General features: G+C 41.8%; 2 protein-coding genes across 6 annotated transcripts; one reads left to right on the forward strand and one right to left on the reverse strand.

Moving 5' to 3' along the window:
• Positions 1–37: 37 nt before the first annotated feature.
• LOC121632238 (dual specificity phosphatase 29-like) lies at positions 38–2,610 on the forward strand. Its single transcript, XM_041973511.1, has 4 exons — positions 38–162; positions 261–480; positions 555–778; positions 877–2,610. The coding sequence occupies exons 2-4, from the start codon at positions 299–301 to the stop codon at positions 1,074–1,076; spliced, it is 606 nt and encodes a 201-aa protein (XP_041829445.1). The 5' UTR covers positions 38–162; positions 261–298; the 3' UTR covers positions 1,077–2,610.
• kat6b (K(lysine) acetyltransferase 6B) lies at positions 1,415–24,442 on the reverse strand. Of its 5 annotated transcripts, none has more exons than XM_041973507.1 (17): positions 24,247–24,442; positions 21,355–22,204; positions 17,469–17,577; positions 15,234–15,349; positions 14,938–15,019; positions 14,309–14,438; positions 13,097–14,049; positions 11,882–12,003; positions 10,817–10,929; positions 10,547–10,688; positions 10,247–10,408; positions 9,663–9,756; positions 7,905–8,136; positions 7,458–7,617; positions 6,749–7,033; positions 5,608–5,902; positions 1,415–5,516 (listed from the first exon to the last, which is right to left on the reverse strand). In XM_041973507.1, the coding sequence occupies exons 2-17, from the start codon at positions 21,970–21,972 to the stop codon at positions 2,710–2,712; spliced, it is 6,420 nt and encodes a 2,139-aa protein (XP_041829441.1). In that variant the 5' UTR covers positions 21,973–22,204; positions 24,247–24,442; the 3' UTR covers positions 1,415–2,709. The 5 variants fall into 5 exon arrangements, with proteins under 5 accessions (XP_041829441.1, XP_041829443.1, XP_041829442.1 ...); XM_041973509.1 differs by lacking the exon at positions 24,247–24,442 and adding an exon at positions 23,608–23,625; XM_041973508.1 differs by lacking the exon at positions 24,247–24,442 and adding an exon at positions 22,912–23,023.

The raw sequence follows: 24,442 nt of genomic DNA on the forward strand, positions 1-24,442 counted from the left end.
TTGATGCCCGTCACAGAGGCGGTTATACAATCTGTGCCCTGACTTGAGCCTGCCAGAACTAAACCTTCCCATGTTCTGCCTTTAAGGGCTGCTTCACAACAAGCTGCCACAATGATGAAAACCAGATTCTGGAGTAAGAAAACGCAGGACCTCGATGTGTCGGTAAGTTTTGTTAAAGATGCATGTTAAAAACAAAAACCAGAAATGTACTATTCCACGACTGTAGAAGGAGAAAAGGGCATTTCTTTTTCCTCTACTAGCAAATAAATCATGTGTGAAAGGCAGCCACAAATAAAAAATGGCTTCTCACAAGTCGAAGAGTGGCACAACAACAAATTTTACAAAAGCAGCTGAGGCATCGAGTCCATTGGATGATTATGTCACACCTGGGGGATATGAGCTGGAGAAAATCCTCAACCGTGGGAGTGTGGCATACACTCATGTCAATGAGGTCTGGCCTAATGTCTACATTGGAGATGAGTAAGTAAAAAGCCATCCAATTACATGTGTCAAATAATAGAGATTAACAGGATATTTAAACTGGCTTCTTACAGGCAGACTGCAAAGGACAAGTATAACCTGAAGAAGTTGGGGATCACACACATCTTGAATGCAGCAGAGGGGACGTGGAATAGCGTGGACACTGGACCTGGTTACTACAGTGACATGGGCATTGTTTACTATGGCGTGGTAGCAGAAGACATCCCAACATTTGACCTAAGTCAGTATTTCTCCTCTGCTGCCCAGTTTATTCAAGAGACACTCAGCAATCCTCAGAGTAAGACCATTTCAGAAATTACAGAGAAGATGCAACATTGCCGTTTAGTTTGAGTGAAATAAATTTTAATATGGATAAAAAATATATATATTTTCCAGATAAGTTGCTGGTCCATTGTGTGATGGGAAGGAGCCGTTCTGCCACACTTTTCCTTGCCTACCTCATGATCTACGAGAACATGACGGTGGTGGACGCCATTGATCATGTCAAGAAACGCAGGCGGATCATACCCAACTGGGGCTTCCTGAAGCAACTAAGAGAACTGGATGAGCAGCTCACGGAGAAAAGGAAAAGCTGATCAGCAAAAAGTTGATTGAACTTTTTCCCTTTATTGTGGACTATTGCAAGCCAAGTTCCTGGTTTTAACTAACTAACAAATCTAGTTTCAAATTATCTTAGACAAGTCAAAGGTAAAAGTAATTTGTCACAAGTTTCAGTTTGGAGTAAAACTATTCCAAGTTTATCACTTCTAATATCAAGTCCTTAATGGCAAACTCAAGTTAGGTGAAACAAATTCAATTTTAATTCTAGAAAGTCTCAAAAGTCTCAAAAGTGCAAAGCTAGCCAAACCCTTAGAATATCTCTGACAGGCCTTGGACTAACACATGATTAAAATCAAAGCAAAACAATCAAGTACATGGTCAATCATAATTTATTCTTATGCTAAAATGTACAGCATTTTAAGTGACTGACAAAAGGAGAAAAGTCATAAATACAAGAATGTCATTCTGTCCCAATTTGTGTGCACATAGCCAGGTATTTCCCCCCTGTTCTTACCAGCAACTGTACAGGTACAAAGGCTACAAAAGAGCAATATTAACAAAAACACAAGTACAAGTTGCGTTTTACATGCAATCCATTAGCTTAGTTTGGTCTATTCACAGGCTCTATTCTTCTACACTTCAGTAAAATATAAATCCAACATTTTATAAAGATAGAAAACAAATCTACAGATGGAATGAAAACGTAGCTTTAAAGGCATTATGTAAAATATCGACTTTGGACTAAATTTATATCTTCTTTATTGTTATTCATCATTATAATTATTTAGTCTTTTAAATTCTGCCACACTTCTGGACACTTTGAAATGTTTTAGAATTTTTAAGGGTACAAACACTGAGATATGCTTTGTTATTTTGACAGAAATCAGTCTGCTTTATTAAACAGAAAGCTGCCTCAAGGAGATCTGTTACAAAAGACTTCAGAATTATACATACATCGCAATAAAACCTCTCAAACCAAACAAACAGGACTAAGTTTACATTATTTTTACATTATTAGATTTAACAAAATATAGTTCATCTTTCTCCCTGTGGAGGGAAACCTAATAAAGGCCAGATATTTTTAAAATGGCTTGCTATTAAGCACAACACTTGTACAGTACTACTCAATGCACTGTCACTAACAGAGACTGAAGCATGCTTTTTGTCACTTTACAAAATAAGTACAATAATTTAAATATACAAAGGCATGAGTATAGTACAAACTAATTGTCAGCACTGTTAGACAGGTACACTGAACAGGTTCAAACAGCCACGATCTCCACTCTCCACTTGTAGCAGGCACATTAAATGGCTTCATTTGAGGCTGCTACACAACTGCAAGACCACTGATGAATTCTCTACGTCTGAGCGCTGAACCCGCCTGGCTAAAGACACATTTGAGACACTAACACTAATTAAATAGATTTTCATCATAATGATGTAAGGCTTCCCATCTGGAGGACAAAAATACTTTTTTAACGTTAGCTTCAAAGTTAAGTTAATGATGAAAATTTTTGCATTCTTTCCAAGTGCTGCTGCTGGTTTTTAAGTAATAAACATGAAATAAAATAAAAAAAAAGACACCAATAAACCGAAACAAGGCCAGATCAGTGCATCTTTAAAACAGCCAAATGCACGCGAGAAGAAACAGCTCAGTCCTGCGGAAAGTTACCGCCTGATTAAAGGCCCTTTCAGGGACTGTTTGGACATGCCCGTGTTCATGTAACCATGGTGACCAGCTGGAGAGTACACCATGTTGCCATGTGGTGGAGCCTGCATGGGTTGCTGGGGGTATGGCTGCGTTCCCATCATGCCCATCTGCATAGAGTACTGGGGTGACTGGTTCATATAGGCATGGTTGCCATGGTAGCCACTGTTCATCATGGGCTGGCTCATGCTGTAACCATTCATGGTGTTGAGGGAGGGCATGTTCATGGAATTGACATTGTAGCCTGGCGCCGGCATGATGTTCATGCTCATGTTCATGCGCGGCATGGCGGCCAGCGTCCTGGATGGCGCCTGCATGGCGACAGTCTGTGGTGGCCGAGCATACATCTGCTGCTGGTGGTGAGACAGCGGGGCAGACTTGGAGCGTGCAGCGATGTGATTTTTAGAGGTCATTTGGGGTTGGATCCTTTGTGAGGGAGGGATGCCCACATTGCGCTGTAACATCATGGGTGGTGGCGAGCTAAGGTTTGGGGGCGGGGTCATGGTGGCCTGCACCTGGGGGTTGGGGACTCTATGTGGGGTCTGGGACAAGGATACCAGGCTAGAGTGCTGTGATGACAATGAAGGGGTGTTTGCATAAGATGTGATGGGGTGTGAAGCCGAGTGGTTGAAAGGCAGTGAGCGAGGGTGGTCAATGAATGTGTTGGTGAACTGCTGCAGTTTGGCAAGACTGAGACCCGATGACTGAGAGTAGTGGCTGCTGCCATACTCCCCCTGGTGGTTGATCCTCTCATAGAGGGCAAAGTTTGGGTTGCCAGACTCAGGAATGTCTGCCAACTGCATGGTGGTGGTGAAATTGGTGGGTATGGCGCACTGTGCCATGGGCTGCTGCTGGCTGTGCTGACTGTGTTGATTGTGAAGGCTATGCTGAGGATGCTGATTGTGCTGGCTAAGCTGATTGTGCTGCAGGTGATGATTGTGGTGGTGACTATGCTGGCTGTGGGGATTGTGTTGACTGTGCTGGGTTAGCTGATTGTGTGGACCATGCTGATTGTGTTGGCTGTGCTGATTGTGTGGGCCGTGCCTGCTGTGGGAGTTGTGTTGACTGTGCTGGCTGTGTTGACTGTGCTGGCTGTTGCTGGGGGGCCTCTCCACCACCACGCAGCCCTGTGGCGACTTGACGTTGCAGTGTGGCGGTGAGCTCAGGCTGTTTTGCTGAATCATTCCGCAGCTGCCAGGGTTAACTGCAGCCATTTGTTGGCTCACAGCACAGCTGCTCTGGGGCAGACCACTGGGGGGGATACTACCATATGAACAGCTGTTCTGGGAGGGCCCTGCCCCACAGATGCTACCCCCCATGGTGGAGTCATAGCTACTGGGGTTCTCGTAGTTCTCAGTGGTACTCTCAATGCTGCCCAAATCGCTGAAGCCACTGTCCACCACCTGCTGGGAGTGATCTGATACAGACGGCACATCCATCATGGGGCTCGTCTCCATGTTGTGGAGCGAAGGCACCGAGATGGCACTGTGGTCAGGGCTGATCTGAGTGTAACCGCTTTCAAGGATGGAAACAGCTGGGCTGTTAACAGAGCGTACTGACTGGCTGGGATGGGAGTGTGCAGAGGAAAGGGGACTGCTGTGGTCTGATTGGGGGCAGTCATCCAGTGACGTGAGCTGGGGACTTTGGGCCACATGGGTATAGGTTTGCAGATTCCTGCAGGGCTCCTGGCTTTCCACACAGTCCTGGAAAACATTCTCTCTCTCATCAGTTTGTTGAGTCAGGGACTGAACAGCTTGGGCCGTCTCTGAGTCAATCTCTGTGCAGACTGGGGGATCCTCTCTCAACATGGGACTGAGTGTTGACCTCCCTGCAGGTGGAGGAGGCGGCTGATTCGGACAAGGACTGGCCGTGCTTTCTTCCTCTGACTCGGAGTCTACTGGATTATCAGAATCAACAGCTGCTATTGAAGTGGCTGTTACTGCTTCAGGTGGTGGTGGTGTTTCTGTCACTTCATCCTGGGTGTCTTCCACAGCAGCAGTCAGTTCCTTTTCACTACACAACACTTTAGAAACCTGCTGACTCAACTCAGAGCCATTGTCTTCTTTTGGATCTAAAAAAGGTTGGGTGCATTTTGGTATGTCTTTCGAACTCTGCTTTAGCTCTTCAGTTCTGCTCTCAGATCCTGCCACCTTTCTGTGACTGTCATCTTCATCATCTGCATCCTGATTCTCTATCTGAGCTCTCTGCTCCTTCCTATAATCTTCATCATTATCATCCTTCACCAGTACAGCAACCTCAGTACCGTGTTCCACGTCTTTGGCTGGTGAATCCTGTTCATGCCCACTCTCTTGCTGGTCATCCTCACATAATTCTGGGAAACGATCTCTGTCCACAGGCCTAAGGGAGATGGCTTGAACAGAGGCAGCAGGTGAACAAGCCAGAGAAACCACTGGTGATCCTTCAGGGGAGCTTGACTTCTGTGAGCCATGGTCAGCAGGACTTGTGGGCTCAGATTGGAACCCCTCTTGTGTTATATCCGGACTAGCCAATCCTCTGTCTGCTTTGCTGTCCTCGTCTGCACTCATAATGTCCTGGTCAGGTTCATGTTTGGCTTCCTCCGTTTGAATATGGTGCTGCTCTGCCTCCATTGGTGTTTCCGGGGGTGTGTAGAGGTTCAACTTAAAGCCCATCTTTCGCTCATTCTTTAATCTCCATTTAGGAGGGCCACGTTTCACTCCTTTGGGCCAACCTTTCTTTCGTTTCATTGGACGGGGTCTGCAGGGCCTCTTGGATAAAATGTCAACTCCTGAAGATCAAAAATAAAAATAAAAGAATAGCCTTTAAAATCAATTTTAAGTGGTTAACTATAAATCGTTGTTTAGAAATGATGCAAATACCTTCATTCCAGTCCACAAGATTGTCTTTCTGTGCATTTTTCTCGAGCCTTGGGCGACCTCTCCGGCGTTTCACTGGTGTAGTTGGTGTTTTCTCCTTTTGAGTTTCTTCCTCCTCTTCATCTTCTTCCATCTCGCCCATCCTGGAAGTGCGCTCCAGCAGTGGCATAGGACGCTCATCATCTGAATTGTCGAATGGCTCGTTCAATACTTCCGTCGTCTCAGAAATGGTTTCCGTTGTCACGCTGCTGTTTATTCGCTTCCTTTTGCGCCCTTTCTTCTTGAGAACAATGTTTCTCTGAAAGGCAAATAATAGAAGAACCAATTAAAAGGGAATAAAAACTCCTTCACAGCTGAGTAGTTTTGTTAAGCTTGAAAACTAGGGCACTAGGTGGATGACCTCCAAGAAGATATAGCAGGAACTTATTCATGCTTCTGAGCTAAATGTTAAAACCACACTGCAAGACTAAATGTTTAAGCAATGCAGCCTGGTGTGGAAAACCACAAATGAGAAAGGCAGAGTAAGCAGAGACCACAGTCTATATTTTACATTCTCTAGTTATTTCCCAGTGGCTGCCTACGACTTAACCGCGCTCCTTTCTGAAATCCTTCTCAAGGAGAATGTGAAATCAATACTGTAGCTAATACACTAAATAAACTCCAACAGCCAGTGTATTTTTTATGGTTTCCATACTGCTCTTCTTTGAAAAGGTCTCTCTGACATCATGCAGGAGGTTGTAATATTATCTCCAGCACAAGGGGGCAGTGCCATATAAACAGAACAGATGTGAATAGCACAGAGGAGGGCGGTAAATTAACCATGACCATTGACAATAGTACAAGGTTTAGCCTGCACAGTCTCGACACCAGCAGTGAAAACACAATCTATTATCTACTGCTGCAGGCACGCAGGGAGGCTCCGGATGACAGGGGGAAGCCACCGAACCTTTAACTGAATTTATGAATATTTATCAAACCTTTCCATCTCACTCAAGTAAACAGCATGGTCTCTAATGAGGGATAATGTCTAAATATACACACAATTCCACTTCTTAGAAAAATGTAGACAATCAATGTGATAATCTAATAGGGAACTTATGGTGCAGAAGAAGCACGATTCACATCAAAAAACACAAGAAGTCACCTTTCTTTTGGCTGCAAGCATTGCATGGGCTTTTGTTAGGATGGGTGGTGAACCATCGGAGTCATCATCATCATCATCCTCGTCATCCTCGTCTGCTTCGTCATCACTCACTGCCTCAGACTGCTGGATGCGCCTTGTCCAGTGTGGCGGAGGGCGACGTTCGTAGGTCCTGTAAGGGATCTTGCAGTGGACCTTTGTGAGAGGTTGCCTGCCACCATGAGTCATCATGTAGCCCTCTCTCTCCTCCTTCTCCCAGCAACTGGCCTGCTCCTTCAGCCGCTCAGCCTGGTAATTAAACAGACAAGACACATTATCTCTGGGAAAGAAGCATGCATGGGTAGAACATCTGAGCAATGAGGCTAATGGGAAAACAAGAGATTGGAATTAACATCATAACAAATGAATCACTGCAGGTTTCTCCACGTAATATAAGCAGTGTCCTGATTGGATGTCTGCCCATCATGATGGAAACATTTCTGTTAAGCAACCGTGGAAAAATTGCATTTCATGGAATATTCAGTACCATCAATTATGTAGTGAACTGATTTAGGGCAATTTTGCACAACATTAGATGCCTGCTGACACTGAGAATGCCTTTCTCATTAATGGCCTCTATTTGAACTCCCCAGCTAATCAAACAAACATCCCCTAATAGCATTTGAGGCAACTGTAAACAAACAACTTGTGTCTCTTGTTCAAAGAAACCTACATCCATCTCTGCCTCCCTCTCCTCCTCAGATAAGACGGCATTAAGAGTGGTCGAAGGGGTCCAGCGCAGGGCATTTGGGTCCACCTCATTCTGACGTTGGTTAGCCCTCAGCCTCTCCATGTGCCTCTGAATCAATCGCTCTCTTCTGATCAACACGATCCTGAGACATGGAGAGAAAAGCACATGAGTTAACAATAAATCCACAACAAGGGAAAGCACTAGCAAAGGCAGAGAGAAGGTGATGTGTGCTTAAATACAAGCACAAAGACAGGCTCTTAGGGACCGCAGGTGCTCCATGTCCTTGGGGGTACTTAACCTGACTTACTTCTGTCAATATTCAGCAGCATTAATGGATATGCTGTTAAAAATACTCGCTGGCCTGGATAAGTCAGACAGCATACAGAAGCGGCAGCGTTGGCTGAAGGAGACTGTGGCTTGGAAACTGACCTGCCATCCTGTCTGTCAATCATGCCGAGCTGCTGGAGAGTAGCGGCGATGTCGTGTGGACACATCCCAGTGGTCCTGCTTATTCCTTTAACACTGATGTGTTTATCTGGGTGCTTATAAAGGTGCTCCAGTATGACACTTTTCCAATATGCCAGGTAGGATAAGCGACCCAGATCTGACAGTGGCTTCTCCGGGGAGCCGGCTTGTCCTTCTTGCCTGGTGAGAAGGTAACCTAAAAAGGCACAATTCAAACAAAAACAAAAAAATGCTTTAGTTGAGCTAGAGGTTGCTGCTGTGTTATTTCAGACTGCGATTCAATCCCTTATGTTTTATATATTCATGTCAGGATATGACACTGAGCCACAGTTTGGATTCACCTTCAAATAGCATGAAGGGAATTAAAGCAATGAGCTTTCCTTTCCTTCAACCTTTGTCAGAAGCTATGATACATGCTGGCAAGGGCAACAAAAGAGGTTGAAAGAGGGGAGCAAAGAGGAAACAAAGTGACAGAGTGAACCAGAGAAGCAGCTGGATGTCATTGCTCACAGGAGACTGCACTTAGGAGAGATAACGAAAGAGAGGAAAAAAAAACACACACACAAAAAAAATCCTAATACTAATATGTATGCGAGCATAATTAGTTTTATGGCAGCCCAGTCAAGGGTCATCCATTATGAGCGGCATGAAATTAATTAACGCCTTTTAATGTGCTCCCACTTCCGAGAACCAAACAAGCAAATCTAATCACCAAACAGTGAACACAATATTCTAGTAATCATGACAATATTCATGACTAAACCAAAAAAAATGAGCCTTTGATGACAAACACATTGCAATGAATATTAAATTAAATTAAAATTATTTTGTTTTTTTTGTCATAAATGAAAACAAAATAGCAACTTTGGGACCTCTAGATTATAATTTAAAAGAGACAAGTTTTTTTCCCCCATACAGACACGTATACCAATGCTGTGCTCTCAGATCTACCTGAAACAAAGTGTTTCTCTAATACAATCCAATATAACAGAAAATCTTAATCTAAACAACTTCCAGCTCCAAAGCTACATTTTCCAATAAAGCCTTCAAAGAGCTCAGAACTCAGCTGTGTTCAGTCTCCCTTAATCCCTGTCTTTGTTATCAGCACACTCTCAATATCACAGATCCTCTCGCATCTCTGTGTCTCAATGGTTCCCAAAGTGAACAGGAAATCAAATGCTCCATTACCGCCCGCCCTCCCTGCGCTCGCTTTTCTCCTTCTTTTCCTCGCACACAAAGTCGACAAAGAGACAACTCTTGAAAATAATAAAAAATACCTATAATGACAAAAAACTGCCTGACTAAACACAGAAATCCACTCAAGGCAGCAACTGTTTTCTTAAGTGGACCACAAAGCTATAAATATTGTATATGCTGCATTTTCTATACTGAAACATAAAAGCAGCATCTGATTCTCATCACAAGTCAAGGAGACAAAACTGAGGGCATTTTCTAGAGCGAAAGCCTTGTAGGCAATGCTAAAGTGAAATACTACCAACCTTAAAATAATGCAGGCAGCTAGAATATTGTTTTTCACTCCTAATCATCTCTGATTGCCTAAGTACTGCATGTGAATGTTCCTGATTAGATCCCTTCAATGCCTTAACAGAATAACAGCACCTTGCCACAAGCTACAAATCTACCCTTTTCATCTGAAATTGTTTGTGAAGACCAGTGAAAAACAGTGATTTTGGTGGTCTAAAAAAGCATTAAGGAACTTACTGAAATCAATAAGGAACCTTCCAAATCCTTGCCTTTGGTACTGAGGCATGATCATTATGCAGGAGACATTGTACTTCTGCTGGCAAAGCTTTTCCTGAGGGAAGGAGAAACAGATCAAGTATGTCAGAGCTCTGCTGAAGCCGGCAATTTACTGCACCTGCCATTGTCCTTGTCTTAAGCCGTGCACATGCACACTAGACTTTCACTTCAAAATTATCACTGTGTGAGAATTAGGGCTGCAGCAAACAACTTCTGTTATTAATTAATTATTGTGCTAATAAGCTTTTAGCTAGACTGTTGTGGTATTTACTTATTTAACAAATCAATATTTCCTACCAATCATTTACATGTTTTCAAACAGGAATGACACGTTTCCCATGTGTGAAATGTTGGATCCAACAAATATTTTTTTTCTAGACTTATTAGATGAATAAACTCCTGTCAGACAATTTGTGATCTAATCAAAGTTAGATCCATGTTGCAAAAACAGACAAATTAGTCATGTCTTTCTGTATCAGTATCATTGTTCAAAAATGATGCAAAGCATTCCTTCATTTCCCATAAAATCCCTCTATAATTCATACCTTGGAGAAATAGCCCACAAGATGACAGCCTTTCTCATCGTTCTTTGTAAGTATGTAGAAGAGGAAAGGCTCCACATCATAATACAAGGTCTTGTGATCCAGGAAAAGCTTGGCTAAGAGGCAGAGGTTTTGGCAGAAGAGTTTGCTGACATTTCCATCAACCTAAACACGGAATAAAAAGAGCAAGGGGACACTGTTCAAACAGTTCCCATTTTTCCCCTCCTCCTCCCAGCACCCATTCAGTGGTGGGATCTCATGCAGCATACAGTTATTGCTTTATTGCTGTAAAGGAAAGCTGACCTCAAATACGGAAAGGTTGTCCTTTCTGTAGATTTCATTGGCTGGCGGGTGGAACCAGCCGCACTTCTTTGTGTGTCTCTGGAGAATATTTTTGCTTCTCATGTACTTCAGACAGAACTCACACAGATAAAGCTTTTGTAATCTGGTAAAGACAGAAGGGAGAGCTGTGGTTTGTACTTCAATATCAGAGGTTTTATAATGTGACCTAGAAGTAAATGCAGTAACAAAGAAGATGTCATCATTTCTAGTAAAGCCAAAAAAAAGTATTACCTTGAATATTCAGGTGGGTACGGGGACGAGTACCAGGTCTGAATCTCATACTTCCCAAATTCAATGACAGCAGGGCATCGAATGGAGTCTGTGCTCATCAGAGATCCGGTTTTCTATTAGAAGATTTTACAAATGCAATTTGTTAAATTCAGCGACCCAGAAAATTTAATGTTACAGTGTATCTTATCACAAGTCCCCATAATTGTCCATGGCTCATTCCTATCAAGATTGTGGTCCACGTTTCTCATGTAAAAATGAAAGATACACAAAATAGGACCAACACCAATCTCTTTACTCAATATTCTATCAGTTTTAAATCAATTTTCTGATAAAATAAAATGTTCATGGGTTTCTGTGTATTCTAACTGTATCTATCATCCCTCTGGTAAAATTTCAACAGGTCACACTGCAGACATAAGACAGATCATTTTAATAATTACAGAAACAAGGACGTTTTAGCCTCATCTGCACTATTAAGACCTGACTAATAAAATACACATTAACTCATGATGATTAAAAGGGCACACAAGCACGTTTTTATGCAGTAAGACGGAAACTACAGAATCATGGTTTAATATTTTAGAAGAACAAACAAAAAAAATCATTTTAGGGGGAAAAAAAACTGCTGGAGAAGCAAAAAATGACCTGATGATATGAATGTTTTGTTAAACTGCTCAGTTTGTCAGACATTGACTCAACGATCCATGTTAAGAGAAAGTGAGACAGTGAATCAGGCCTGGAGAGAAATTACAGAGAACAGGAATGATATGTCAGAAAGTCAAATTAAGATGACAAATTTGTGAGCCTGCTGGAGAAACATCTGCTGGATGGATGTAAAATGATATCATGTGGCTACGAAAATAAAAACTTTAAGGACTTCTCAGTCCGAGAGCCATCATTTTCATATTTTCTGGGATGTATCAAGCCTAAAAAGCCTGAACGAATTTTACTCATTGACCCTGATTGTGTGTATTGTGTTAGCACTGCACCCCTTGTGTCAACCTAGCAGGTTTTTGTGTATCAACAAAACTGCAAACTTTGTGCCTTTTAACATCATTTCCTCACCTGAGCAGCGAGTTCCTGGACATGTGTGAATGTCTCAATGTCTTCCTCTGTGACGTGGTCTCTGGACGTGGCCACGAAGTCTGCTCGAGCCTCATGCTTCACATGCAGCTCCCGGTTGTGGCCTGTTACAGGCACAATAACACAACAGCAACACATGAGACAGCATATCAACACCAGCCTGTTTGAAGAAGCCGTAGCTGAATAATCTCATAAATGCATTCTATGCAAATGTGCTTATACTGTGAGTACTGCTGCTGAGTCTGTTTGAGGCTGTGTCTCTGAGGAATTTCATAATGTATCATCTTTGCATGTTTATATGAAAATCCCTAATGTAATGAAGTGAAACTAAATCACTCTAATTGCGTAACCGCTTTCATGTGCTTAGTCATCCACCAAGACAGTTTCCCATGAATTAAGAAGCAGATGCAGCGGAGGGAGCGAGTGTTCGATATGAAAAGCAACTGATGTTGGAAAGCAGGCAGTAATTTTATGAAAGATATCAACACCATGACTTAACTGCCAAAACAAAACCCCATTACAAGTGGAAGCAATGTGTCATTAGCATATTTATGGATTTGTGCTGCTGAAAAATTTAATGCATGTGCAGGATATTGTTTAGAATTTCTCATAACATGTTTCTCTTTGTTTTTCCTGTGCATTGTGTATTTTTATCTCTAAAGACAGTGAAATGTAAGGCTTAGTGCACTTGTAGCAATCATCATGTCAGCTTTAAGTCAACTTGGGTGGGTGAATCACAGGGCTGTATGTGTCTAATGACCACTGGAAGTGAGGTTGAGAGGAGACAATGATTTAAAGAGTGAGGGTGGGATGAACAAGAGCGCAATGTGACTACAGTTTCTACTATGCAGTGACTACTGCAGAGGGTCAAGGACAGAGCAAGGAGCAACATGAGTGAGTTAGTGGGCCATGCAGTAATGACAAAAAGCCAACGGGCGAGAGGATGGAAGCCACGTAAACTTCGCAGCCAAGTTAAAACGCAACGAAACTGTGTTAATAAACTAAAAAGAATTCAAATTAGGAAGAGGATTAGTAGTCTGTTAGGATGTTGAGGGTGTCTTCTCAAAGAAAAGATTAGCTCTAGTTTTTAAAAAAAAAAAGCGAGTGTCAGGGTTTAAAAAAAAAAAAAAAAAAAAAAAAAAGAAGCTTAAAGGTGTGGAGACGCAGGTCTTGGCTTGAATTTTGAGCCTTGCTTACCATGATTATTCTCAGGCTTAATTCTTCCGTCTGTCAAGTCTCCCTTTCCTGGTGTGGGGGCTCCCTTCTGAGGGCTCACTTTATACCTCAGCCTGCCTAGTGTCCTGTGCTTTTTAAGGAAAGGGTTACGTTTGAAATGACTGACCATCTTAAATGGGTTTCCTCTGGGTCGACCCGGCCCAGCAGATGTGGAGTGTAACCTATTTTTATTAAACTCATTCTTTCCAAGGCACTGGGGCCCCGTTTTGGAAAAATCCTGCTTATGGGGCATGCGCTTAGGTGGTGCGTAGCATGGTAGTCTCTTTTTCCGCGACTGTCCCTGAGTAGTATAAATGTGAGAGAGTCCGTCAAAAAGTCCCTTAAGTTGGCTGCTACTGCAGAGACTACTCAGGGAAGGAACACTAGACTGGCTGGAAGAGCTCTGGGGCGAGTTAGCAGAGGTGGAGCTGCTGGACACCTGCGAGGGGGGGCTAAATCCTGGCAAGGTGGAAGCAGGAGGAAGTGCAGAGGATGAGGGGGCTATCTTTTGAGAGGCATCAGCAGCAAAGGCAAACGGCTGTTGTGGCTTGGACAGTTGGGGTGGACTCTTGTCTCTAGAGCTTAACTGTCTGGCAGGTGACTCTACGGCTACAGCTCGCGAGCGACGGCCCACTGGGGAAGGAGTAAAGAATTTGGAAAGCCCATCAATAAGCCCTTTGGTTTTCTTGTTAACAGTGAGTGTGGCTCGGGTGGAGGTGGGCGTGAGGGAGGGAGTGGGGGTGGGAGGGGAAGTGGTGAATTGGGTGGCGTTGACCGCACAACAAGGCTCTGCAACAGCCATTCTGTCTCGGGCGTCCTTCACAGATGCAGCATGACCAGATGAAGGTGTGGAACAGACGGTAATCTTTTGACCCCTACCAGGTGACCCCCTTCCTCCAAGTGCTACCATGGAACCATCACCACTGGTTACAGACCTGCAGGGACAAAACCATAAGAAATAAGAAAAAAGATTGTTGTCAGGGGTTATCTCTTCATGAAAGAGGATCAGTGTAACAAGTAATACAATAAGTATTACAAGTATCTGCTACAAGTATCTGCTTATTTATATGTATTTTGGCGCTTATGACTGAACTGCCTATTTAAACTTTAAATCCACTGCCATTATCAGACATTTATAGTTACGTATAATTCATTTCATACCAAATGAGAATGTTTGGAAAGCTGCACACTTACATTCTTTGTTTGAGCTTATTTCTGGGCCTTCCAATTGGCTTTGCATATCGACGTTTGATCTGATCGGCCTTCTTGTGCAGCAGTTTCTTCCCGTTCTCCTTTGGCCTGCAGACTTGGCAGATCCAGGTTCCTGGAGGGTGTCCAAACACAGAGAGTACCGTTAGGGTGGGTTCATCAATTCGGAGGACATACAGTACATTCATTTGAAACATTTCCTTTCATACAAAGAGCTGGCAAGAATCCCACCAGCTCACAATGACAATCAATTACTCAGCACCAAGTGAAAATCCATAAGAAAAACACTGGGTCAATTCTCTGTCCAGCAAAATAGACTTCGTGTCAGCTTGTTCAGCTAAGCTATGTGACTTGTATGAATTGCCTGCCAAATATCCCACTACAGTACGTGCACCATCATTACAAGCCTCGCTGTAGGGTCAGTACTGTAATCCAGAGATAGGAAATCTCCCCGGGGATGCTGGAATAATTTGATATGCATGCAAAGCTCCTAATAAGCCACTGCTGCTTCACTGTGTGCTGAGTGACAGCCCCAAACGGCCGTCTGTGAAGAAAAGGCTTTGAATTGACAGCAGAGGGGAAAACAGGGAAGCCAGACAGTGTAAACACCTCACCTTTTGGCATTCTTGAAAGCGGCGGATCGCAGCATTCCATGTGAAAGCCCCGATCACATGAATCGCAGAAAAGCATCTCATCCTAGAAGGGAATACCAGGCATACGTAAGGAATGTCCCAGTTGCTTACATGTAACACCCCCGTCATTTAAAGTCTTTTACAAAAAAGAAAAGCCCAATTGTGCACATGAGAGGCTTTACAAATCTCAACAAATCCTCAGGGATGCACAAAATGGGATCCACCCTCAAGCCAACAACATGGAATATGGTGCATTCAGATGTGTGCATTATACTTACAGCATTTTTTCCCTGTATTCGACAGGAGCTGCAGGTTTTGCATTCAATACACTGCCATCGTAATCTCTTCACATTTGAGGTTAATTCAGGGGAAAACTTCAGACATGATGGGTGCCCTTCAGAAGCAATAAATAATACATATTAGCGTGGCACCTTTCTACCAGCTTTGACTGAATAAACAACTTAGAGATAATGTTTTCCATCCAGTCACACAGCAAAGTTAAATATTAACACATCAGATCATTAAAAACAATGAAGGCTCTGTGTGTCCACACCAATTTCTCTCACCGCCACAACTTGTGTCTAAAAACAGTATGATTAAACATCTGAGCCGCTAATTACAGATAATTTGATCTTAATGAGGCAGAAACAGTAGCAGCACTCCTTCTAATGGAAGCCGATCCATGAACGTCATGTAAAAGCTTGCCTTCTCTCTCACCCTGTTCCCTCTCATGGTTGTAAAACAGCTGTTTTACAGTGAGAGCACAATTTGTGTACACTACAAGTGGTTAATGAAAACCACCTCGACGCTACTTCGTCAAATTTGAGCTATAAAAATGTCACCAGGAGAACAATTCCTTACGGCATTTAAAATAATTGTTCAAACATAAATGACTCCTTGGCAGAAGTAATTTTATGGGCAGTTTTGTCTGAAACAAAAGAACACTTAAGGAAATGCCAACAATCTGCAACGAGAAAGCGGCTGATCTTTGCACCCCCGCTAAAACCGGAGTGCTTTAACACCAGAATCTGAATTGAGTGAAAATGACTTGATTGATTTCAGATTGTAATGGTGACTTGGAGCATTTGACACTTATGAGGTTGAGTAATTTGGATTCCTTGAGCCACTCAATCCAAATGAACATTGTTCTTCCAATAAAGGAAAGCTAAAAAAGGACCAAGAATATAACATCTGCCTAGCTGATGTGGAGAGCTGCTGCTTTATAGTTTGGATGATATGAGTATGTACTGTGCATTGTGGGAATCATAAGTAAGAAGAAATTTCATATTTACACTGGTTTTGTTGGAATATTTCTATGGAATATTAGGTGATTACAGGCAATAAGAGATTTTGGGAATAATTCTATTAAGCTACACAAACTATACAGCTGATACAACTCAACCGCAGCCACTTTTTATGACATTATAATGAAATTTACCTTTAAATTTAATGTAAATGTCTTAAGAGTACAGATCCTAACAGTATTGGCATAACTAATCTAACATGTCTACATAATCGTGCGAGAGCAGAAGTTGTTTTATTAAATCAAGGAACAACCTGCTAACAGTGCTAGCCCTGAAAGCTGGCAGACACATAAGCCATGTACGATGTGTTAACTCACACTGCATGTTTTAATCAGCTTCCCTACACCGCTGTAACCTGTGACTTCTTAGCTCACACTGAATGGGTCAATAAACCCACCGCAATGTAAGGTTGACATTAAATGCAGGCGAGTCAATTTGCATGCTGACAATTCCAATAAAGTTTATTCATGCAAAATTATTATGTACTCAACGTTAGAAAAAAAAGAAAAAGAGAGAGAGAGAGGAATGCAGCCTCACTTTTTGCAGTTTTGTAAATGAAATGATCCGTCTGGCTTTAATATGAAATGTAAGTTAATTATGAATTACTGCACTTATCTTAATGGAGATGTTTAACTTGATTTATATTATCCTTGGGATATATGCAGGTAAGAGCCTAATGAAACACCATTAGTAACCCTGAGTTATAATTTGCAATTTCTTTTTCTTTTTAATTGACAGCAGAGTGTGTAAGCATTTCAGTCTCCTAATAGTGTAAGTCAGATTTTAGCCAATGAGAATCTGCATCTTTACTTTTTCAAAGCACCTGACAAAAAATATTTCTTAGTCCTTTTTTTTGGTTGATGCATTGAAAACAGACTTTGAAACTGAAGCAGGTAGAAATCCTTGATTTCTGTCCATTATTCATTTGTTAACTGTATTTAAAAATTGTTCTTCTTCATCTTTAGTTCATTTTTCTGATTAAAAAAGACAGATTACAGTTCAAGGCAATCAACACAAGTTTTAATATTTCTATGGGTCTTTGATATCATTATAGTGCAGTAATTATTTTAACTACATTTCCCACCGCAACACTTTCCCTACTGATGCTTTGCTAACATACTAACAGTTTAGTGACTTTTAACAGTTTGGTCAGGGTGATACAGCTTGTAAGAAAATCCAGTCCCAGTAGCGTTACAGAAGGTAACTTACCACTGCTTCCACAGTCTGCACAGGACAGCAGCTCTTCTGGCCGCTTGTCCCGATTTGACTCTTTCGTTCCAAGACAGAAACTGCATATTGGGATGGGGTCGACCCGGAGCTGAGTGGGAACACAAACAGAAACAAACTGTTTAAGAAGCATTAATGGGTTTTATATGCAGAGCCTGGGAGCCTGTTAGTTTTTAGATGTACTATCTCTGTCTGCATTTTTTTTCTTAGATCATGGTAGATATAGCTGGTTATGGCAAGAATATAAAACCCGGGTGTGGATTTAATGAAACAGCCACAAAATATCAACTAGAAGCAGAAGCTCGCAGAATGGAAAAAAAGAGCTGAGTTCTCACAGACTAGAAATGAATAATAAATGAATCTCATCCTCAGAGATATGCTGCATTTGAGATCCACCCCCCTTTATCCAGTACATCTGAATGTGTAAGTGATCTTGGTAATCGTAGTTTAAGGGCTTAATCCAATTCTTAAAGCTTGCACTCCAGTCTGAAAGGATTAACTAGCATGTAATCAAATTACCTCAATAATATAACATGCTCTCATTGTTACTGCCATGATCCACTGTAAATGTTGCAAGTCTCAGAACAAACACTCATTTAAGGGCTTATGGCTGAGTTCAGAAGAAGTAAAATATGAGCTCAAGGTTTAAGAGGATTTCCCCATTGATCAGTCAGAATGAAGGGAGTCTGACTTCAGAGGAAGAGCAGGGAAGACTTAGTGTCATTACTTCACACAGCAGCAGCCAGTCAGAACGTGACAAATCTAAGGCTGAAATCAAGACCAGACTCATCTCAGACAGATGCAATACAGCTTTCGTAAAGTTAATTTTAAATATGAGTTCTTATACAAAAGCTTCAAAAGGAGTCCAACAGAGTGCTGATGAAAGGAAGTTAAATACCACTTGCTGGGTGTGACCATAAATAACCCACCTCATCATCAGTTTACACACTAAGGCCTCACCAATTGACCGAAACTCTGAATGGCACTCTGGGGATGGTCATAATTAGTTCCCGGTTTCTATGACGCAGATCAACATCCTGAGCTTAACCAAATTTGCATCTCCCAAAACTCCACTGGTCCTGACCTCCAGCAGGCCTTCAGCTGAGTTATAAGAGATGCTTTCTGTCAACAAACTTGAAGCAGGAGCATCTTTCCAATCGGCCATGTCATCCAAACAAACCGCAAGAGAAAACGCACCAAGGATCTAGCAGCAATGCCGTCACTGTTCTTGGCTGTATCAATTAGTTGTTACGGTGAAAGGAAATAGTTTACTGCCACATCAGTGATTACTCTATTTTCCAACCTGCCAGGTCAATATTTGAAAGTGTGCACTGGCATTAGAGGCTACTAACACAGCCGTGATTATCGACATAAAACCACACAAAGTCTAAAGTGTGATGGAGCTACACTTGTAGGACTTAACGCAGTGGCTTAAAGTAATGATATGGAAGAAAATCAAAATACACTTTGCTCTAATAGGTCAATCCTCTTGAACACGCCTGATAATAAACATTCTTCACAGTCATTGCACTTTTGTGATGGTTTCTGTTTTGTGCAACTTGAAATTGAAGATTTTTGGATTCTGGTCTGCAAAGATTTGTCAAAGAAAAAAAAAAAAGATTTGGGGACCTTGGATTCTTAGAGCTTGTCCTGGGCATTTTTCAATATTTTCTGACATTTTATGTAGACCAAGAGTTTCATCAAATAATGAAAATGATCATTGCTGTAAATGTAACCCCAATGTTTTGTTAACCTGACCACAGAAATCCTCATCACAGGTCAGATAACGTTTATTCAGCTGAGATAAAGGGAATTTTTTTCTTCTTTGATCACAATACATTCTGTGTTATTATGGCTAGAAGATGCAGGCAAAGGAATTTGACAACAAAGCCTCTGCTGCGATTACTTAAAATGCATGTTTATCATGTTTTAATGGGTTGAAAAATATGGTATATTGCAAAAGGATACAAGTGATAAAGAGTCAGCATTGAAGGCTATGCGTAACCTCTGTATAATGATTATATACATTTAGAACATACTGATGGTGACATTATTTTTAATAATAATAAATCAGCAGAAGATATCCTGACAAAGCAAAACTATGAATTGGATTCATTTCCATTAGGAACATTTTTAGGTCAGGTGATTAAAATCAATAGCAATTTGCCATCTGTACAGGGCAAAAGGGTAAAAATAGAGAGACAAACAGATAAAGAGATGCTGATGATTTTCTTGGGGATTCTAAATTAAGTACATTACAGGAAATTATGCTGCTTCAAAAGGGTAGGCTGTCCTGAGTGAGGGGGTGGGGTCCTATTAGAACACTGCTGGTAGAGAGAGAGAGAGAGAGAGAGAGAGAGGTTTCAAGTGGTTGCATAACAGCATGAAAAAAAAAAAAAAAAAAAAAAAAAACTCATTCCTTGCCTTTGTTCCTGCCAGAGTCTCTTCAGAATCTAATAAACTCTAAACCAAGACTGCTCTTTCTTTTAACCTCAAAGTATCTCTTATTCTCAGCACACACACTCCCGTTGTGCCTTAACAACTAAGCAGGCAGAGATGTGTCATCCTTTGAAGTAAATGTTAAACCTGAACTGGAGGGGTGATGTCATCAGGCCGGGAGCAATAGGTTGAAATGTTCCAAATGGAAAACAGCAGGCCTTCCTCGGCTATGAGAAGCATTGCAGGACACTGTGTCTCTAAACAGTTCTCAGTTTCACTTTTGGCCTGACCACAGACACAGTCACAGTTGTGGCTGCAGTATCAAGGTGTCGCTTCCTGATTATTCACTGTGAAACTGGTGAGGAGCAGAGTGACATCTCTATTGGCTGATGCTGTTCACCACTTCAGCTGCATAAACTTGTGCACAGAGTACATGACTAAACTTAATCTTGATAAGGCTCAAGACAAGATGTGGAAAAAGCCTCAACCCACTATTTAGATGACTACACACTTCACTAAAAGCCACATGACAACAATTTTCCGTCACACACTCTGCTGCACTTGACAGTGTCTTAAAATTGCAGTGCAACTACTAAACTGTTGTCACTCTACAGACATTAGTCTGCAGCCGCTATTTCCAGGCATTAGTAACAGAAACATAATCTCTACAAACTCTGTGCCACCCCTGAGGTGGCAAAAGAATCACAAACAATGCAACCTGGAAGTGTGTTTATGCAGTTTTGTTTCCTTTCTGGAGCATCTCTGTCTGCTCAAAGGTCATAGCAGCTGCATGTAGTTTCAGAATATTCTGGCTTCTTTTCACAACACATTCCCACGCCCTTGCAAATTAGCGATAAAATATTACAATTCTGTTCACTAATCCAATGCAACTCACAAGACAGCCGGCCACATCCTTTAAGGTCATTAGGCTAGAGTTACATAACTTGTGGGAAGCCCACAGCAGACTGCCTACCACACACTATCAGCATGACTTTCTGATTATCCAAGCTCTCATATTATGGAAACCACCAGCAACACAGCTTTAAAGGGGTGGACTCTAGATGGCGTTGTTTCTGACCTCTTAAGTTTAAGTCCTAAAGATTAGGACCACAATCAAAAAATTCCTGTTTGAGTAAATCCACTCAGTGGTAGCCCAAACTTTCATCCTTCTTACTTGGTGGTGATATTATATAAAATGCCTTCATTGAAGTCACAAAGAGTCTTTACTTCTTAGAAAACAAAGGTCTGGTGCATGGTAAACTTAGCAAGAAGGTGGAAATTAGTAACACATTAATAACAACATTTTTCAATTGCAGCAACAAGGATTGTTGGAGTGACAGCTGCAGCATAAGACTCTGGAAAGATCAGGGTGAAATGGGAATTAGCATGAGGTAAAGGAATGAGAATGCACAGGCCAAGGTGTGCATACCTGGTCTCGCTCATGGGGGAGGAGTGTCACTGATGACAGGACCAAGGGGGAAGCACTTGGACACCTGGAGCTCCTTCCCTCCACATTGCCATGGCTGAGCTTATACCGTGGGCCATTTTTTAACAACCTTCCGTTGTTAACCGACCGCTTAGCCGCCAGCCGCAACCTCTGCCGAAAAGCAGGATTATCAACAATGTTTGAGAGATCATCTTGATTCCTCAGATACCTCTCAATGTTTTTAAGAGAGGAGCCATGGGTATCATCCAGGCCTTCGATGGCCCTGTTAAGTATTTTATTCCAATCAATATGGCGCAGATCGCTTGAATTCCATATAGATTCCTTTGATGGCACAGATGCATTTGCAGGCAAGATTGATCCAAGTCTTCCGGGATTTCCGGGGTCCTTGTAGGAGGCGCTTCCCTTATTTGTAACCTTGAGGATAGAACCATCATGAACACTTAATTCCAACTGCTCAAGGACGGTCTTCTTGTCCAGTCCATGCGATGTGGCCACCGCATGACAAATTCTTTCCTCAGAGGGCCTCTGCTTTTGCCTTTTGATTTTCTGTATTGCTTCAAGAATCCACCCCGTGTAGAGAGGGTTTGCAAGTTTTACCATGGTTGAACAATTAGCCTCACAAAAATGTGATCCATAAAGATTCCCCCTTTCTGCAGCTGAAAACTGGGTACATCCACATCCTTAATAAGGTCAAGAAGTTATGCTCCACAAAAGCATCCAGACAATTCTTCACAATCCTGGGTGAAATTGAGGAAAAGTTGGCACTAGTAAATTCCACAGTGGAAATTATCAGTTGACCTGGAACTGTGTTTATTAAACTCCCAGATCAAATCTGAAAAAGAAAAGAGACAAATAAGTGCACTTTTAAAACAGAGTTTCTTATTCACATTATATAACGTAGATGGTGGTGGACAGGGTGTAAAGGCTAAGTCAAAGGAATGCAAGGGTTTTAAGATGTGCTAAAACATGAGAAACAGATGGATAAAAACAGATGCAGGCGCTGTCATGGCTGCTAAAGAAATCAGAGTGACTTAATCCATAGTCTGACACCATAATCCACACACCAAACCAGATGTCCAATTTCAAAAGAAACTATTTTCCAAAAGTAGCAAGTTTTCACTGCATGACAGGTAGCCAGAAACTTCCACTGACTTGTAGAAAAGTATGCACACTCTCATTGTCGGATAAATATTTTCGGTGCGGCATTTTAAAAAGAGGGGGGGGGGGGGGACTTACTAATTTACTTTTTGTAGCACGTCATTTCCTAAAAATCACGGTAACGTTTCTATACCTAACACACAAACTGAATAAAAACATTTAAAAATAGAGATAAAGTTTAACCTTTAGCTGGCCGCGCCACACTTTATTTGACAGCTCGACGTCCGCAGCGACAAACTGATCCAGCGCGAGCTTTTAATGACACACGTATAATCAATGTTCACTTCCTGACAGCTGCTGTTTGGGGGCTTGAGGCACGTCTGCAGTCGACATAGAGCCGTTTAGCGAATAAAAGAAGCCGGTAATAACTACGTAACAAACCAAGAGTTGTGTTCCGCTGAGTTGAGCTGATAAATGACAGTGTTGCCAGCATTACTGATGTCACCTAAACAGTCGCCATTTTGTTACAATGTTGTAGTTTACATGAATCCGACATGACGCTGATTACAATCCAATGGAGTCTCATTAAACCTTACCTACACTAATGTGCCCTCCCTAGCAACTTCAATATTGGCTGTAAAGACGAGATCCGATTTCTGGTTTGATAAAGCACTTGTCAATCTTTATGTATGAGCTCACTCTAAGAGGCACGGCACTGGCTGTATGATCTGTCACTTCACTCAATTGACCCGCCTCTTAAGGTGCCTCCAGTGATGAATTGATATCATTCACCTCTAACACTCATAAAATCTTAACTTAGGGCTCTAACCGAAGCGATGGATTGTTATTACGTTACAAATACGCTATAACAAGCGTTAACTGTCTGAGTGGTAATTGCACGAGATAAATATTTAACCAAATTTACAGCGCGTTTAACACCAGCCCACCTTTACTTAGATTCCTCCTTGAAACAGTTGGTTACACTTGAAAGTGATTTGGATCGTTTTAGACTTTAATTGGCTGTTTGTTAAATCTATCATTTGTTTGCATAAAACCCGCAAAGGCTTCCTCGCTGACTTAAAGTGGAACATATGACATTAAATAAATAAATAAATAAATTACAGACATATTCAATACCTGCAAGCAAAATGCACCCCAAGCTATCACCTTTCCCTCGTTTTTATCTTCTTTTCTTTTTCATTATTATCCCAAGATGAGAAGTAATTCTTCTGATATTTAAGGTTTAAACTACGTGATGTGAAATGTAGAGTCAATAAATCCACGTTCCGCTGGGTTAAAAAGTAGGTTTTTCTGCTCGGCTCAACGTCTTGCAAGCGGAATTATTAACGTCCCGTGTTGCGCTGTGCAATGATGGCATGACCTCTTTATCACCATTAACTATCAAATATCTCCAATGAGGACAAATAGTGAGCCCTGGAGGGCAAAAAGATGTTCAGCGGGGAATACAAGTTAACACGCAGCTGGGAGAGGAGCTCCTTCATCACTGCTTCTCAATTATATATCGCTAGTTTTCCGAGCTCCCATTTCTCTGCTTCAGCTCCGCTCTCATTTTCCATATTATATTAGGGAAATGATACACAGCCTCCTTGGGTAATACATCGTTTTGTTAAGACGTTGCACAAACCTAATCGAATCTGCCGCCGGCGGCGGAGAGAAACAACAAATTATCGCCAAGTTTCAAGCAAAGATGAACATACCTAACTAAAGACGAAGAAAAAAAGAACAAGCTACCGTAAATATTTGCTGGTAGTTTACCTCTTTAAGTTTTCCCCCCCTCGGATACTCCTCTTCATTATCACGTCGAAGGATAAATGTGAAGCGACATATCCGAGCGATTTCGTGGGATTTGACGTCTTAAATCGAAGGCTGAAAAGCTTGCGCCGAGACATGGAGAGGACCTGATAACAACTAATTGAAAGGTTAATCTACATAGCAGCCTGTGACAAAGTGG

This window comes from Melanotaenia boesemani, chromosome 21, assembly GCF_017639745.1.
Source record: "Melanotaenia boesemani isolate fMelBoe1 chromosome 21, fMelBoe1.pri, whole genome shotgun sequence".
NCBI lineage: Eukaryota > Metazoa > Chordata > Actinopteri > Atheriniformes > Melanotaeniidae > Melanotaenia > Melanotaenia boesemani.

Bases quoted from the DNA above. Each gene is read 5' to 3' on its own strand.
- kat6b (XM_041973507.1), bottom strand. From the start codon at position 21,972: ATGGTAAAACTTGCAAACCCTCTCTACACGGGGTGGATTCTTGAAGCA. The intron at 15,350-17,468 runs GTAAGTTACCTT...TTGCTTCTGAAG, and splicing joins TGCAGACTGTGGAAGCAGTG to GGCACCCATCATGTCTGAAG. The intron at 8,137-9,662 runs GTAAGTTCCTTA...GTGCCTTTTTAG, and splicing joins AAGGTTCCTTATTGATTTCA to GTTACCTTCTCACCAGGCAA.
- LOC121632238 (XM_041973511.1), top strand. From the start codon at position 299: ATGGCTTCTCACAAGTCGAAGAGTGGCACAACAACAAATTTTACAAAA. The intron at 481-554 runs GTAAGTAAAAAG...GGCTTCTTACAG, and splicing joins AATGTCTACATTGGAGATGA to GCAGACTGCAAAGGACAAGT. The intron at 779-876 runs GTAAGACCATTT...TATATTTTCCAG, and splicing joins GACACTCAGCAATCCTCAGA to ATAAGTTGCTGGTCCATTGT.